Below are 16,236 nucleotides of genomic sequence, written 5' to 3' on the forward strand. Positions count from 1 at the left end.
TCAGCCTTTAGTGAATGGATTGCCTTTAAAGTTTGTACAGACATTAATGGTTCATAATGTGTTTTCTGATCAGGTGTATTTCTACCTGTGATTTATGGACAGGGGGATAACACATCTACATTTTCAATGGTGATTAGTTGAGATAAATACAAAAGGATCACGTTTCCTCATTTTAGTCAAAATCCTAAAATAAAAAAAACCCTGTGTCATGTTGAGTGTACACCTGTATGAAGACGGTCATGATGACAGTCTAAGGAATTGTCTTCTTATTTCTTTGTCTGCCAAGATATTTTGGCTTTATCCCTTTTAGACTGTACATATATTACAATGCTTATAATAACAAAAAAGATGTTGTGGGAATGTTGCACATACAACAGATTAGTTCATGAAATATGTATTGAGAGATCATGGTCTAACAAATTCCTAGAAACTTCCTGGAAAAAAAGAACAACATTTCGCAATGATGTGGTATTTCAGGTTTATATGAAGTTGGGAGGGGGTAAAGTACCTGACTGTTGGTTGAAAAAAACAGCAACAACACGCGCACATACAAATGGAAATAGTTCATACACAGGACAACTGAATTGTTGGCTTTAGTAGTTAAACACTGACACAGCAGCTCAATTTGTTGAAGCCTGTGAAAAATAATGAAAACATTTTGATGAGTAATCTTGAACGCTCTCGCATTTTTCTCTTTCTACAAACACTGATAAACTAATCAAGGTGACTGTTCTACTTGTAATGACATCAGTGTCAGAATAAGGCAAACATTGTCAGTCATGTTCTGACAAACATTCAACCCTAGATAGGCCCGTGCACTAGGATTTGGTTTATGAAAAATTGCCGGTCAGTGTGGGTGTGTGTGTGTTTATCTGCTGGGAAAACCAGATGCCTTGGACAGAGGTTATGATGTTTAGACTAGGCATTCCACTGGGTAGTGCGAGCACACAAACTCTGGTAACCACAAGAGAGTACACACACACTCACACACTCCTCCACGGGTCTCCTTCACATGCTGTATTCTGTGTATTTACACCTACCTACACACATTGTTTTGTACAATGATCCATCACTGGGGTGTCTCTGCTCCCTGCAGCGCACTGCTCCTTGCTGACTCATGCAGTGTGGCCAGCGTTGGGGTTTTCCACAGCAGTGAGAGAGGTCGCAACACAATGAACCCTTTATTCGTGACCTGCACTGAGCTCCACATCCACACACAGACGCTTATATTCTTCACTCACACACACACACACACACACACACACACACACACACATACACATACACACATACACACACACACACACACACACACACACACACACACACACACACACACACACACACACACACACACACACACACGTTTGATTGAACAATAAATGCTGGTCCTCACTCTTCACTAATGAGTGTCTGCTGATGCAGAGACATTGCCGGAATCCGTGCTGGGTGTGCACATAAGCTCCTGTAGGTGAACGTGTGGATGGATGTTGGTGTGGACACGCCGCAGGCTCACTGAGCTTCTCATTAGTCCTCCACATCGCTCCAGATGAGAGGTGTCCTGTCCACTGTGTGTGTGTGTGTGTGTGTCTGTGTCTGTCTGTCTGTCTGTCTGTCTGCCTGTCTCTGGGTGAGTGTATTTTCCAGAGGCTATAAGAGCAAGGTTACACCACAACTGGAAACAGATGAGCTTAGCAATTAATGGTCTGAGCCTAAAATAAGCTGCAGCTGTTTTGCCCCAGGAGACATTATATGCTCCACTTTGGGATTACTGAAGCATTGTACAAACATACAAACTCAAGTGAAATATGTCAGCACTTTGGGATTACTGAAACATTTTTTTATTTGTTTATTTAATCTTAAACTAGAATACTGTGCATGGTTTTTAGCAAATATATAGAATAAAATGTGCAAAGAATATGAGCAAAACAATACTTCTTCTTCATGTTCAACTTTGGAAAAACAAGCAGACCTGTTCAGTCTGTTACAAAACGTTTCAAAGCCAGTCACATTGCAATATGTTTCCATTAGAAGTAAGACTGAAGAAAAACAAAGTGACTCCTGTTTCAGCGACATTAGAAATTGCCAGGAAAATGTGCCAGAAAAATAGAAGACATATTTGAGGCATCAAGGCACAGGTGTGAACAGTGTCCCAGCTCCTCAGTTTCCGTCCATATTCCGCCATCTTTTTACCTTTCCTTATGCGGCGACCTCATCGTTGACCTCAAGCGATGAGGTCATGAAAGAAAAAAAAACACATCCATGCTTACAGTATTTCAGATTCCTATGGTTTGTATGACAGTGCGATTAAGCTTATTGGGAAAACAAGAAGAGTGTCTGCAACTCTTGTGCTCAGTCCATTAATCCATATTCACTGATTCATATCCCATCATGCCGTGCACCACCGAACAAAGCTGATGGATCTGGTGTCTTCTGCTCTTCTCCACTCTGATTGGTTCAGTCCCAGAAAGGCCTGAAGAAAGAAAAGAACGTTTTTTTTGAAGTTATTACTTTATATATTGGACACTGATGCAGCTGACGCTGCCCTGCGAAGTGCATTTGTTGTGAGTTATATCGCGCTGTTACCACGGCTGCCAAGTTAATTTGGGCACTTGACTACTGCGGCTCTCTTAAGGAAGCATTGCTGTGGATTCCTGGACTGTGAGCTCATAGTTCAGACTTAACACACTTCACTTCATGAACATTTGAGATTTCAGTGACCAGTTTCGTGTTGTCATGCGACGGCACTGATTTCATCCAAATTATGGAAAAAGCTGATGGGACACTTGGACATTCAATCGTCTTCATGTCAACACACAAGAGATGTGTGTGTTTGTGTGTGTGTGCTGTTTAAAAATACATGGCTGCCAAGTGAGGGAGAGGCAGGCAGATGTTATTTTGGAGGCATCACATTGCATCGTAATTATGTCCTCGACTTAGAGTGAGTTTGTGTCCTGAGAAGACTGCGGTGCATTGAAGGCAAATGACCACAGAGTATGGAAACACTGACATGACTTTGACTCAACAGTTGAACATCTAAGTGCTACTTGTAAATAACCTTTAGCGTGGTTGAAACTTGAGGCCAGTGTGCCACCTCAGAGTCAGGATGTTGTCATTCCATTCAATCACTGCACCAGTTTGCTTCAGCTATTAGAACCCCTTCAAACCACAGAGGGGGAGTTCCCCACTGCTGCACGATATGGAGTCTTTAGAGTCTTTGGGGGGAAATGGTTGAGAACCTCTGGCTGAGATGATTTTTTTTTTTTAATTGAGTCTTTCCATCCTTGGAAAACAAAGCTGACAGTGAGAATGAACCAGAGGACATCCAGCTCTGGAGGGTGTGATACCCCCTAACCTCAACATTACGCATGGCATGTAAGAATAAATACAGTAAGCCCATGGAGGAGTCTCCTCGGGTCTCTGGGCTACATGTTTTGCCAACAAACCCAGTCTCGTCCCCCTGCGCCTGCGCCTACCTCAGAGCTCCTCGTCCTCCCCAGTGCTGCCCAGGTGCGCGGTGGACAGGTGTCGGTTCCTGCCCGTCTGCACGGCCTGCAGGTTCTTGTGGCGCACCAGTGCCAGGGCGATCTCCGCGTTCCACGCCGTGCCGTCCTGCGGACACCGAAAGTCGACTTCCTTGCCCGTGGCCATGACCACGGTGAAATACACCAGCCCCCGCTTGTACTCCACGCAGTCCACCGTGACCATGCGCTCGAAGCGAAGCTCCTTGGCGTTGGAGCTCCACGCCGAGCCCGGCGCGCCGCCGCCTCTGCAGTTGTGCAGGCGCAGCCCGTCCTCGGTGAGCACGCAGCGCTTCTTCTTCCACAGCTGGAGGAGCCCGCTGCTGCGCTTCTCCAGCAGCCCGTCTCTCATCACCTTGGCCGGAAGAGACATGGCCAATCTTCAGGGGGGGGGCGGGGGGGAAGCCAATTCTTAGAAAGGTCTTCAGCGGCGCCGTGTCTCAGGATGGATCAGTCAACAACACACATATCATAGGCTCCCAGTGTTACGTGTCCCTCGTGGAAAGAGAAGACACTATGGCATTGGAAATGACAGCCAGCACAAAACTCACATAGTCTGTGTGAATAAATCCAATCCGTGCGCAACAACGTCACCGTGGATCTCGGTAGGCTGGTCTGCCTGGATATGTTCGAACATGCCCGGCTCCTCTGACGACCGTCTCCACCTTCAACTGGAGAACACCGCCTCCTCCCGGTGACGGCATAAGGAGCTCCGGGCTGTTTATGACCCCCCACCCCCCCGTGTGTGTGTGTGTGCTTGTTTGTTTGTTAGAATTAGGTTAGGGTCAATAATTATTATGATAATGATAATGATAAATACAAGTGTCCTGGTTAAGATGAGGATAAGGGGCTGGGGAATCAATGTCAATGAGTGTCCTGTCAACTATAGAAAGAATATTGTGTGTGTGTGTGTGTGAGTGTGTGTGTGTGTGTGTGTGTGTGTGTGTGTATGACAAGCTGTCATCCCCTGGTTCTCTTTGGGAGCTGTTAAGAAAATCAGATGTTGTTCAACTGTGTGAGAGAGAAAGATGTTTTTCTTTGGGAGGGTTCGGTGGTGGATGACTAAGCATTGGATTACTAATCATAACCTTTGTAAAAACCATTTCTTAAGTCTCTTCAATTAACACGGAAGTGCAGCAGGCAGGCATTTCCAGTTCTATAAGTTATGCAAACACACCCTGAAATAATGGTGCACATGTCTGAATCTGCTGTACGTCTCCTGAATATAACAAAGGTCAAATAAAACAAATCAAGTGGAGAAACTGGTTATGTCTTCATAAGACACTTCAAAGCCCCGCTGAGTCCTCCAAGGTTTTCTGTACTGTTTGAAGATCATTTAATTATGGCATTGAAATCTCCGTCACTCTTCAGATCTTAAGTGGCAGATGAGCTCTGTGGGTGGAGAGAAACTATAACATGCTAGACTTATTTAGTCCCAGCCCCTAGGTGCGTCACTGTATTGTTATGTGAGGAATAGATTCAATGAAGATGTGTCATTTCTTAAAACCTCAGCACACAGCATCATCCTCCAGACTACTTTACTGCCCTGTTCCACACACAGATACACACTCACGTGTTATATGTGCATGGTCTTGCATCAATTAAGAAAAAACTGACACTGAAATCATCATTTTATCCATTGTATTTATTATCATGCTGTTTGGAATGCATAACAACAGGCAGTGTATGAAATTGTCCACTGAGAATTTCACTTGCAGAGAGGAAAACAGCCTCGCAGTAAGAGGGGGATGGTCAAATTCAGTAAGAGCAGGTAGAGTCACACATTCTGTTGTACATTTTAATTTAATTCTTTATTTTATTAAATCAAGCATGAGTTTGTCAGGAACACGTTGACTGGCAGCACTCTGCCCTCTGCAGGAAGAAGACAGTAGTGCAGGACTCTGGAAAACAGTCAGCCTGGGTAGATCCCAGTGGACTCTACTCTATGGTGCCCCTTCGCCCTTGGGACCAAAAATTTTTGCCATAACACCTTGGAAGAAAGAGAGATAATTATTATTTTTTGATTGAGGCTTTCACATCCTTCAGATAACCCCAGTTGCTGCCTTGCTGCCTTATCATTCGCATTACGAGTCACAGTTTGGTTAATTGAAAACACAAAAAAAGGGGGTTTTCTCTAGTTTTTCGCACATCAACAAATGGTCAGAACTTCCACGAGGAAGGGTCATTTGAACCATTGTGATTAACTATATATCTATCAGTGGAGCTTGAAATATTTATATTATAATGACTATAATATTATAACTAATATTAACATAGAAAGAGAGACACTGGTTGCTATGGGGCCCAGAGCAGTTGTTTAGTTTATTCATGTGCCCAGGCCAGCTCTGCAAGTCGAGATTTGACCAGGTGTAATAGTTTTCGAAGTATTCCTGCACTAGAACTGCACTACTGCCCATCACTGTGTCATCGTTTTTTAAGGATCGATAAGCTCATGTTCTGGAGTATATGGCTCAGGTGCCGACAACAAAGTGCACTCCTATGGATCGTCTTTGTTGCACTTGTGAAGGGTAAGAGACGTTTAAATAATCAGATTTTATTGTCAGTACATCAGAATCAAATCAACATGCGCATGAAAGCATGTTGGTGGATTATGATTTATGATTATTTATGATATATTTATGATTTAAGAAAACGTATTGACTAACTACATAGAGTAACTACATAGGCATGTCGGTCTGCTTTATTGTAAATCGATACATTTATTGACTACTAATTACCAAAAATCGCGTTTCTTTTGCTCTGAATAATTGATTCGAATTGCGCGCCAAGAACTTCCGGGAACTATCTGAAGTCTGCATGAGTCACGTGACGTGCAAAATTTTGAACTTCCGTTGTCACGACCCTCATCAAATGACGCGGGTTCAAATAGGTTTGTGCTCAGTCTCTGAATGGGTGTGTTTTGGGCAATTCGACCAATCAGAGTGCCGTCTCCCTCTCCCTGTAAAAGCGCAGGCGCGCTCGCTCTTTGGCGGATGGATATCAACATATCGGATTTGGCGGGAGATAAGGAGAGAACTCCGCTCTCTGGAGAGCAAACAGTTTCACTTTCACTTTGCACACGAGCAGGACCGCAGCTCATTGGACGAAAGCTAGTCGAGACAGCATGGCAGGTAAAGTCTTCACCGCAGGAGTGTGTCATTGTGGCGAAATTTGGTCTGTGAGCAAAAACAGGTGAAGTTGAAATGAAGGCCCAGACCAAAAGTGTAATATGAAAACTACAGAAGCCCTGGTGCGATACAAGTCATCATAACAGATGACACATGACTTCACAAATTCTGAATGCTTCTACAATAATGGAGGTGACAGACCTCTCTCTCCTAAATGTAATGCAGCGATCATTAATGTCAGTAATTCCTCCCCCCCCCCCCCCCCCCCCCCAACAAGGTGAGGCAATAAATTTGCTTCACATGAATTAGAAGTTAAGAATGAATACACACCTCATACAATTGTCTTTTCATCTGCAGTGAAATACTTGTACTCGCACAACTGTGCAAGTCAACAACTTATAGAAAACATTTATATTGGGTCGGGTGTATTTGTATGGAACCACAGTTGCAGGCCTGGGTCTGTGGTCAATTGCGACAGCCAGACACAAACTCATGACAGCACCCTAAAGCTACATCCACATTACACTGTCTTTGTTTTAAAATGCATCACTGTTGCTACGTTCACGCCCGCCGTCCACAATGCTCCAGAGTTTTAGAGCCCCTAAAACGGACAGGTTTAGAAAAGCTGCCGCCCCATTTTGATATGAAAAATTCCGAGGCTGCGTTGTAGTATAGATGGGATGAGATGTTTGGAAACGATGGCGACACGGCTTGACTGCCAGCGGTGAAGGCAAAACATTAGTAACACTTACCGTCAGCAACAGGTCCACATCGTCATTGGATGTTTTCATTTTAAAACACCACTTTAACTATACTATGTAATTTGAAGTCATTCCTGTATTAGAAGTGAAAGCAGTGACGTTTTAACTTTGCAGAAGATTTCGCCAGATTCCTTCCACTCAGCAACTGTGATTGAGTCGAGGCTCTAATTACATTCGGCACAGGTGAAACATCCACGCTTATGCCACGACTGTCAAAAAACAGAATGTGTGTGTGTGTGTGTGTGTGTGTGTGTGTGTGTGTGTGTGTGTGTGTGTGTGTGTGTGTGTGTGTGTGTGTGTGTGTGTGTGTGTGTGTGTGTGTGTGTGTGTGTGTGTGTGTCCTGTAAAAGACCAGCAAAGAGCTGTTCCCTTTTTTTGTTGAAGGGCAAGAGAGGAAAGTAGATCTAAATAATGTGGCTTTTTGAGGAGTCTTTTGAAATGATTGTGATGTGGAAGATGCTGCTTGGTTCTACCCACTGTCTCCCAGCATGACCCTCCCAGTCCTTGCTCATATGTGCACATTCCTGACTGTGTACACCCTCCCACCTCCCCTGCCCCTGACACATCTACTCCTTATGCTTCACCTCTGCACACTAGGCCTCTTAGTCTTGATGACTGCACTTTTTGTTGTTGTTGCTTAGTGTGAATTTGAGCCCATGGTCTGATGTTAACTCATAGCTCAGAGTAAAGTAATGGGTGGAGCGGTTTGCCAAATCATTCTGCAGTATAGGTCTTTTACCCCACCTCGCCCATGTTAGTGGATTAGACCTGGACCAAACGTCAAATTACATGTCAAATACATTTTTCTCATATATATGATTTCTTTCATTTTGGGTTGTTCTCATGACATTGTATGTTTAAGTGCTCATTTTTCTGGTAAGGTAAAGTCATTTTGACAGCTGAGACTTAATCATGATTGGTCGAGCTTGTTTATCAATGGGACATTGTTACAGCACCTTGATCACTAAGTGCAAACTTTGGCTGCAAGATGGCAGCGCCTGTATCCTGGATATTTTGGCTTCATTTTTGTACAATTGCACGATGTAGAGACGCGTCATCCATCTTTACTATACAGTCTATGGTTCAAGGAGCCCAGCTAGGAAAACATGCGTTGAATAGATAAGTCAAAAGTCTCAAGCAATGTTCTCAAGTTTTTGTCATTCTACAGCAGTTTTGGTGGCAAGACAATCAAATGAGGAGCAGATGAAGAGGACAGAGGCCGAGTGTCAAGATGTGGAAATGAAGTCCTGAACATCATAAAACTACAATTGCCAGTTCCAAGATCAAATAAGGTAAGAAGGAATTATCTAATCTAATAATTATGTATTAGCCAAGTATTTTTAAGGGGGAATCCTGGTGTTAAGTGCAAGTGCAAACTTTCCAAGCCAAACTAGCATGCGATACTTCTTTGAACTGAATACATCTTAGTTCCTCAAGCAAAGGCGTTTCCCCCCGGCCTGACTCTCACCCATCAGAGATTAATGCTTTTTTCCCATCATGCATCACCAGAAATATTAGTAAATTGGAAGAAGCAAGCAGGAAGCTTAAGCAGTCTGTAGTAATAAGAATGATGAACATTCTGTCGGTCAGTGAATGATGGTTTGATCCGTGTAGCAATAACGCGTCAGCGGTCTTCAATGAAAGGTTCCTGGCACATCTCCACAATTTAATCGCTCTGAAAGGGTGGGGCTTCTGTTCTGCTCCACCAACCTCCACACTTCTGTGTTGAGCAAGAGGGGGGGTTACCGAGTGAGGGAGTATGAGTGTGGAGGGATCTTGGATTGGAAAAGCAGTGTATTGTCTTTCACAGCAGAAATTGTTAATGCCTACTGTAGAAAGAACTGAAGCTAGAAACAGTGTAAAGGAAGAAACACCTTATACAGAAATGTGTTAAATTACCCAAAGATGTAGAACACTTTTGTGTTGTAACCTTTTCAATCATCCTGCTGTCAGCTCAGCTCAAAAGTGGGCGAGCTCCACTTTAATGAAAGTCATTCTGTAGACCCCGTTCAGACCCAGTATTAACATTCCTCCCTTAGTGGTCCCATCACAAGTGGACAGCTCTCAGGACAGGTGTGAACACACCCTGAGATCTACTGGGGACACATTTGAGATTTGGTCACTCAGACGATGGTCTGGGACGCACGTGGCCACTACTCTTTTAGCAGTGGGAATGCCTGCTCAGCTGACGTCCTCTGACCTGCTACAGTTTCTAAATGAACCCCATTGATTTTGTTACAGGCAACTGCAATAACATTGACACCGACACATATATGTTTAGAGCGGGACAGATAATAATAGTAGTTAATTGTTAATGATACGTCTTGAAAGGGCTACAGTATTTCATGTATCTGTCTTTGTCCAAAAACACCCTGCCAAACCTGAAATCACCTGGTGAGACTTGACATACCTGTATTTTCACATCCAAACCTGACATTTGGACTGTAGACGGGGGAAAAAATGGGGAGTGGTGGAATTTTTTTTCTTGGAATGCAAAGAAATAACTTTGATCTTTGCTTAGACCAGTCAAATACAGTGCAGATTAGACCTGTGATTCTCAATCTGGGGGTCGCGAGATATTTTCCCGATGGTTGGGGAGAAAAAAATAATATAATGTATTCAAAATAGAATAGCATATTTCAGATTGGAGATTGTCTTTTCATTAGATTGATAAGATCTTTAGAATGAAGAAACTCACCTGAGTTGGTGCTTGGACAAAAGAAAAAAACAAAGACTTATTTTGTGAAATTGGATTCGTGCGCCACCAAGCAACTTGACCCAGGAAGCTCAGGGGAAGAGTCATCTGCTCTCAAAGTGAGAAATCACTGATGAATCATTCAAAGTTTAGCAGAATTTAATCATGAGGTTAAGAATTAAGGTGCGGCAGAGAAACACCTGACCCTCCCCGCTTCTCTTTTATGAGCCAGTAAATTCTCTGCTCCAGGGGTTAACCTGTTAACAGATGATCAGTTTGAAGAGTGAAATGGTAAATCTGCTCTCGTCCCCCTTGCACAGCAAGTAAGATGCCGTGTCAAAATAATTTTTCACCACATCGTTAAGTGACCTTCAGGGACGAGCTGTTAAAAGTCACTCAAATATGCGTAATGGATGAGAACGCATTTATAGATATTGACTTTGGAGCGTCTTAGTGATGTAGACGGGGGAAAGCAGAGATGGTGATGAACATTCCACAATAGTTGATCTGCTACCATCATGTGGTCGTCGTGGGTATAACACCAGTAACCATATCTTGAAGGCCTAGGAGTGACTCTAAATAATAATTGTGGGATAAATGTGCATTAACAGTGCCAAAACATTTACTGCTGTTTGTTTGCAGGGCTGCAAAAATAATTGTCATCATCCTTTAATCTATTTAGATTATTTTCTCAATTGTTTTGTAAGAAAATAGGAAATTGCCTATTGTTCAAGATGACAGTTTTAGAGATGAGGTACAAACATTTCTGCTTTTTTTGGTATAAAATGAATTTTAATCAACTATTAACATTATCTTTAAATTTTCTGTTGATCAAACAGTTCAATTTAAGCTTAATTTCTTAATTTTTCATATAAATATTATACAGACATATCTGAATTCTATATATACTTCATATATCAGTGACTCGGTTAGTGCAGATTTAGATAATGGGCATTATTAATAAAAAATACAAGACAAGTGAGGTTATGTAGAGAGGAATTAATTCGTTGAGTGTTTCCTTTTTTTTGGAAATCATCATAAACTGAAATTCTTTGGGTTTGGACTGTTGGTTGGACAAAAGATTTGAAGGAATCCATTTTTTTTTATTGACCAAAAAACGAATTAATGGACCGTAAATATGACTTCACCCCGGTTGTCAGCTTTTGCCAATGACACACATCAACAAGAAAGCCATAGCCAACACAACAGTTGTCATTTCTTTATGAATAAACTTAACTTTTGAAGCTTTGAACTGAAAATCGAGAGACATTAAAAGACAATTTTTTTTAAAGATTTGTTTATTATGCAAATTGTAACACACAAACACACACCACACACACCAGACACACCACACACGCCACAGACACACCAACAAGTGCCACACATTCAGCCGACACTCGCACGTAAAGAGCATTATTCCACCTCAGGGACAGCCGAAGCCGCTGTAACTGGTCGATATGCATGCACACAAATCTTGATGAAATATTTTGTATGTTGCATAATGCCTCGGCAGCCTCAGCTTCTCAAAACATGTTGAGGCAGTGGGAAGTGAGGCCTCCACTACTTCCACCTTCATCTCTGTGGCTGGCAACTCCCAGCCTATCCAGAACTTTACGAGGCGCTTTAGCTCAACTGGAGACGCTGTGTTAAAATGGCAGCTGGTCAGACAAACGACAATCTGCTGAACAGACTTCATGCTGCAGTAGCTTACAGTAAAACAAACAGTTCACAGTACAAAAAACATACCATTTCCAACAAATGTTTTCAAGTAGCCAGACACTCGATGTACATCCGTGATGGCGGACTCATCATCATCATCCAATTCTTTGTAGCTCTCAAAGATGATGGTTATAGACGAAGGCCATATGATGCAATCCAAGATCATCTGAAATCACATGTAACTCCAGCTTTATTCAAAACAATGTGATAAGCTTTCTTGTATTTGATGGTCTTGCAATTTACACAGGGCATATTCTTTAGGTTTTCAGAGTTTTTTGTCAGATACTTTTTCAGACAAAGCAAAGGTTATAGGCCATATTGTATACTGTAGGTATCACTTAATTTAGAAAGGAACTCCACTGATTTTACACATCAGTCTGTTTACCGGACTTGGGAAGTACTACAAAGTGCTACAATTTCCACTTCAGTGCGTTGAAACTGAAAACCAGTGACCTGTGAAGGAAAAAATATGGACATAGAAAATAGAACATGATGCCAAAAATGTATAAATACCTTTTCTATTTTTCAGTGATACTTTCTTTCAGTGCCAAAACTTGTTTCAATGCCAGCACAACTTTTTTTCACAGCCCGAGTTTCAATGCCAGGGAGTTCAACTTTTTTGTTTTTGTAAAAATTAGCATAAGGAAAAATAAATAAATAAAAGCATTAGACCACCGTTGGCTTTGCCATGATGTCAGTACCTGAGGTGTGAGTTGTGCCTCTGATTCCCTGGGAAACAGGATGGGGATCACATCCCTCCTGTGTATGAGGAGTGGCCACAGTCCAGTCTCTTTTAAACCGTTCTGGAACTGGTTGATTTGATGCCTTGTCCGCTCAATGACCTGCAGTGGAGGAGACATGATAATGCACAAGTAAATGAAGCGGTTGTCTTCTCTCTGGATGTTAATAAGGTGAACAATTGTACAGTCCATCTTCATAAACAACAATTGAATGCTCACGTGTTGTTGTATTTTATGAGAAAAAAAGCAACAACATATATAGCAGTAGATGGTAGTGCAAAGGGACTAGTGATAGCTGTGGCAATAGAGGCAGGAGACTTGAACACAATCAGTGTCATTTTGTTAGATTGGTTCAGCTTATTGACAAAACTTGGACTTGTGCTGACTGTAACAAAAAGGGGCATTGGAGTAGTTTTTCCTACTCAAATTCCTTGCTGACATGTAGATGTCGACTCCATCACTGTATATTTTTGGCAAAATGGCCTTTGCAATGACTACTGAGTATCATATCGATGACTATAGTGACTGTCAGTAAGAAAAGTGCCGTTTTCTGTTATTATCAAGAGAAGTTGAAGACTTGATATCAAAACAAGGCGGTGATGAAATGCTCTTGACTACTCCTTATAAAATCCTACAGCAGTGGACTATTATCTAATGATAGGGCCCTCAGTGTGTTCAGAACTAGGCTGACACGAGTTGATCAGCAGACAAAATATACTCTTTGACATTTACAGTGTGAAACAGAAGCTTTTCCGACAGCCACTTCCTGTTGGTGGCATTCGGTGCTGGCAGATTCCACGACAGGCAGAGCCGACGGACGGAGTCGAATTCTGTTAATTCAGCATCTCCGTCAAGCTGGAATGAGACATAGTCAGAGATCTGTGTAATTCAAGCAGGATCCATAGAATATATTGAATTGTTTGCACGTTTGTGTTCCTGAACAATAAGTGACAGATCGCGCTGACCTCATTCAAACTCCCTTCTCACCATTTTCACACTGTCGCGGATGTCGAGGTCGGGGCAGTCTCGTACTGTCACTGGAGTGGTCTCCAGCGGACCTCCCAACAGAGTGTGTACGATGGCTGGGCTGAGTCCTGGGAAACTGGGGCCGTGGTGCAAGAAGGAATGGCCGATCATCCGGCCGGCGACGGTGAACATGTTGTTGTCAAGCAGTTCTTGTGAAACGGAGGGTATTAGGTGATCGGACTCTCCTTCAAAGATTTTGACGATGGCTGCATTTCCTGCGATGTTAATACAGGAGGTAAATGACTTAAAGATACTTAGTAATAATGTAAATTTCAACCTGCGAATTAGCCCCAATAACAGTTGTCTTTGATAAATCATTGTTTAGTGTGCTTATATTAACATTTGTTGAGTAATCAACCAGTTAATGTCTATGAAATGTCCTCCTATTGCACATCCATATTACACCCAAGGGCGGCTTTTGCAGGTTGGTGGTTCGATCCCCGGCTCCTCCAGGCCACTTGCTGAAGTGTCCTTGGGCAAGACACTGAAGCTTCTGGCGGCTGTCCCGGCAGCGTGTGTGATAGAAAGATTGCACATAGAAGTTCCGTGTGTGTGTGTGTGTGTGTGTGTGTGTGTGCTTGTGTGTGAGAACATTCTGTAAAGCACTTCGATAAGATTTTATCAATTATCAAATTCCTTGCAGATTAATTGTCAGTTGGTCTAATCGTTGTTTGATTGATTTGTTTCAGTAGTCTGCATATTTATGTCTCAGTCAGTGCTGTTGTTGTGTATGTCCGTGCTGTGTCCAACCTAAGTTTGCATGAAATCCACTTATGAGCTTGAAGATCACTGTTGACATCATGTGACGGTTGACTCCACTTCCTGTCGCAGCATCACCTGTGGAGACACACACACACACACACACACACACAGACACACACACATTGATTGCATCGATACTCCAACCAGTTACTGTTATTTACTTTTTACTAGCGACTACCTTGAAGTTTGCACTGAAGTGGCGACGCCCACTGTACGTTGTCTCTCTTGTAGAATGTGACTAAAGCTCGGTCTTGCTCCTCCTTGTCTCGCCTGATGTCCACACTCAGAAACTGGCATTTTGAATCTTTGTTGCGGTGAAGAAGGTCTTGGGAAAATAGCCGCGCAGCGTGTTTTGGATCCGACACTGTTCTCCAGTCGGAGACTGCAGCATAAAGGGCAAAACAAGAACGTACAATGACGCTTTGAGGGCCTCACAAATGAAAAAGAAACATTAAAACATGTAATGTTGAAGAAGCATGTACTGCCTGTGGTACTTGGTACTGAAATGTCCTCAGCTTCTTCCATTTCAGTGCGTTTACTGATCTGATCAATGTGAGAGAAAGGAAAAGGTGAGGAACAGGATAAATGGCAAATGCTGTAACAGTCCTTGTAGGTAAACAAGTCTAGAAACATGTCAAAATGCAGAGCTGTTGTTAAAAGAGGAACACTGCAGCGCAGCTTGTTTTGGCACTGACCCTTAGGCAAAAGAAGAAAAAAGAAAAGAGGAGGGACGTCAACTGCTTATTAACTGAAGAAGCCTGTTGAAAGAGGTCAGACGTCTTCCAAGAACCTCAAACAAGTCCAGATGCCTTCGAATAGCACTTAAAAATCCTCCTCAACTTCTGTCCTGTTTGGATCTGACCATAGCAAATGTTGTTTTTCTGTCAACAGTACATTTCTATTTTTTGGAAAAAGACTGCATTTTCTAATTAAACCTTGTTTTAGGTATAGACATACTATTTACCTTCAAGTTCTGGACTTCTACGTAAAATATTCTATTCTTTTGATTTGAAAAAATGTTTTTGATGGATTAAAACTGACTAAAATGTAACTTTTTGGATTGGCAGAGACTACGTTAATATGTGGAAAGTAATCTCAAGTATTTAAAACAAAATAGCGATACAAATTAGTTTTTTAACCTCCATCAGAAAACTGCTGAAGAACAGAAATATTCATTGCATAAAGAAAGGGGTGTGGTTTTCAATGTTATGTGCGGATTCTAAAAAAAAACAAAAAACTTCTGTGTGCACTTTCCCCTGTAGCTTTAAGTTTAGCCCTTCTGTTAGTCCAAGAGAGAGATCAGTCATAATCAAAGATACATGCATGACCTGGAGAACACCACGGAAAAACAGCAGGTACTTGTCAGACGGACGGAGAAACGGTGCTCACCTGCGAAGATCCGTGACTGACTCCTCTCCGTCTCTTGTGTTTGCTGTTATTGGGGCTGGGCGGGAATTTAAACTCCCAGTGTTCTCAGCTGGTTTAACTTGTCAGTACAGGTATTGTAAAAGCAAAAGTGGTCTACAGGTTTAACCCTGAGGCGGCTACAGTTTTTAAAGGGCATATTTCAAAGGGGACAGTCAACAAATTCCTGCTGCTTTACTACAGCGCTGGGCAGTGTGGTTCAAAACAACATTACAAGAATACCCCTCCAATATTTCTTTCTCTTATTTAATCACGCCACAATTTATTGAGATTAATAAAATGTCACCTCACTCGTATGCAGAGAAAGATGCTACAATGGGTTCCTTCTTAATTAAAATTTTGTTTTTCACTGTGAAGCCAATTAAAGGCTAAATGCTAAACCATACACATTGACCAGATGTATGTCTCTGTGATCGGTGAAGACCTCGACATGGGTAACTGGTGGGAAATAGATGAATG

At 42.3% G+C, this 16,236-nt stretch overlaps 2 protein-coding genes across 2 annotated transcripts; both read right to left on the minus strand.

Moving 5' to 3' along the window:
• Positions 1 to 1,817: 1,817 nt before the first annotated feature.
• On the minus strand, positions 1,818 to 4,180 carry phlda3 (pleckstrin homology-like domain, family A, member 3). Its single transcript, XM_035644832.2, has 2 exons — positions 3,477 to 4,180; positions 1,818 to 2,473 (listed from the first exon to the last, which is right to left on the minus strand). The coding sequence occupies exon 1, from the start codon at positions 3,892 to 3,894 to the stop codon at positions 3,478 to 3,480; it is 417 nt and encodes a 138-aa protein (XP_035500725.1). The 5' UTR covers positions 3,895 to 4,180; the 3' UTR covers positions 1,818 to 2,473; position 3,477.
• A 7,222-nt stretch (positions 4,181 to 11,402) lies between these two features.
• Positions 11,403 to 15,765, minus strand: LOC118316702 (G2/M phase-specific E3 ubiquitin-protein ligase-like). Its single transcript, XM_035644793.2, has 9 exons — positions 15,742 to 15,765; positions 14,847 to 14,895; positions 14,531 to 14,734; positions 14,341 to 14,427; positions 13,552 to 13,805; positions 13,297 to 13,419; positions 12,526 to 12,666; positions 11,852 to 11,990; positions 11,403 to 11,746 (listed from the first exon to the last, which is right to left on the minus strand). The coding sequence occupies exons 2-9, from the start codon at positions 14,875 to 14,877 to the stop codon at positions 11,529 to 11,531; spliced, it is 1,197 nt and encodes a 398-aa protein (XP_035500686.1). The 5' UTR covers positions 14,878 to 14,895; positions 15,742 to 15,765; the 3' UTR covers positions 11,403 to 11,528.
• Positions 15,766 to 16,236: the final 471 nt, after the last annotated feature.

Source organism: Scophthalmus maximus, chromosome 3 (genome assembly GCF_022379125.1).
Source record: "Scophthalmus maximus strain ysfricsl-2021 chromosome 3, ASM2237912v1, whole genome shotgun sequence".
Taxonomy (NCBI): Eukaryota; Metazoa; Chordata; class Actinopteri; order Pleuronectiformes; family Scophthalmidae; genus Scophthalmus; species Scophthalmus maximus.

Coding starts and splice junctions, on each gene's coding strand:
- LOC118316702 (XM_035644793.2), bottom strand. CDS start 14,877: ATGGAAGAAGCTGAGGACATTTCAGTACCAA. Junction 14,735..14,846: donor TGAGGACATTTCAGTACCAA/GTACCACAGGCA, acceptor TTTATGCTGCAG/TCTCCGACTGGAGAACAGTG. Junction 13,806..14,340: donor TGGATTTCATGCAAACTTAG/GTTGGACACAGC, acceptor TTAACATCGCAG/GAAATGCAGCCATCGTCAAA.
- phlda3 (XM_035644832.2), bottom strand. CDS start 3,894: ATGTCTCTTCCGGCCAAGGTGATGAGAGACGGGCTGCTGGAGAAGCGC.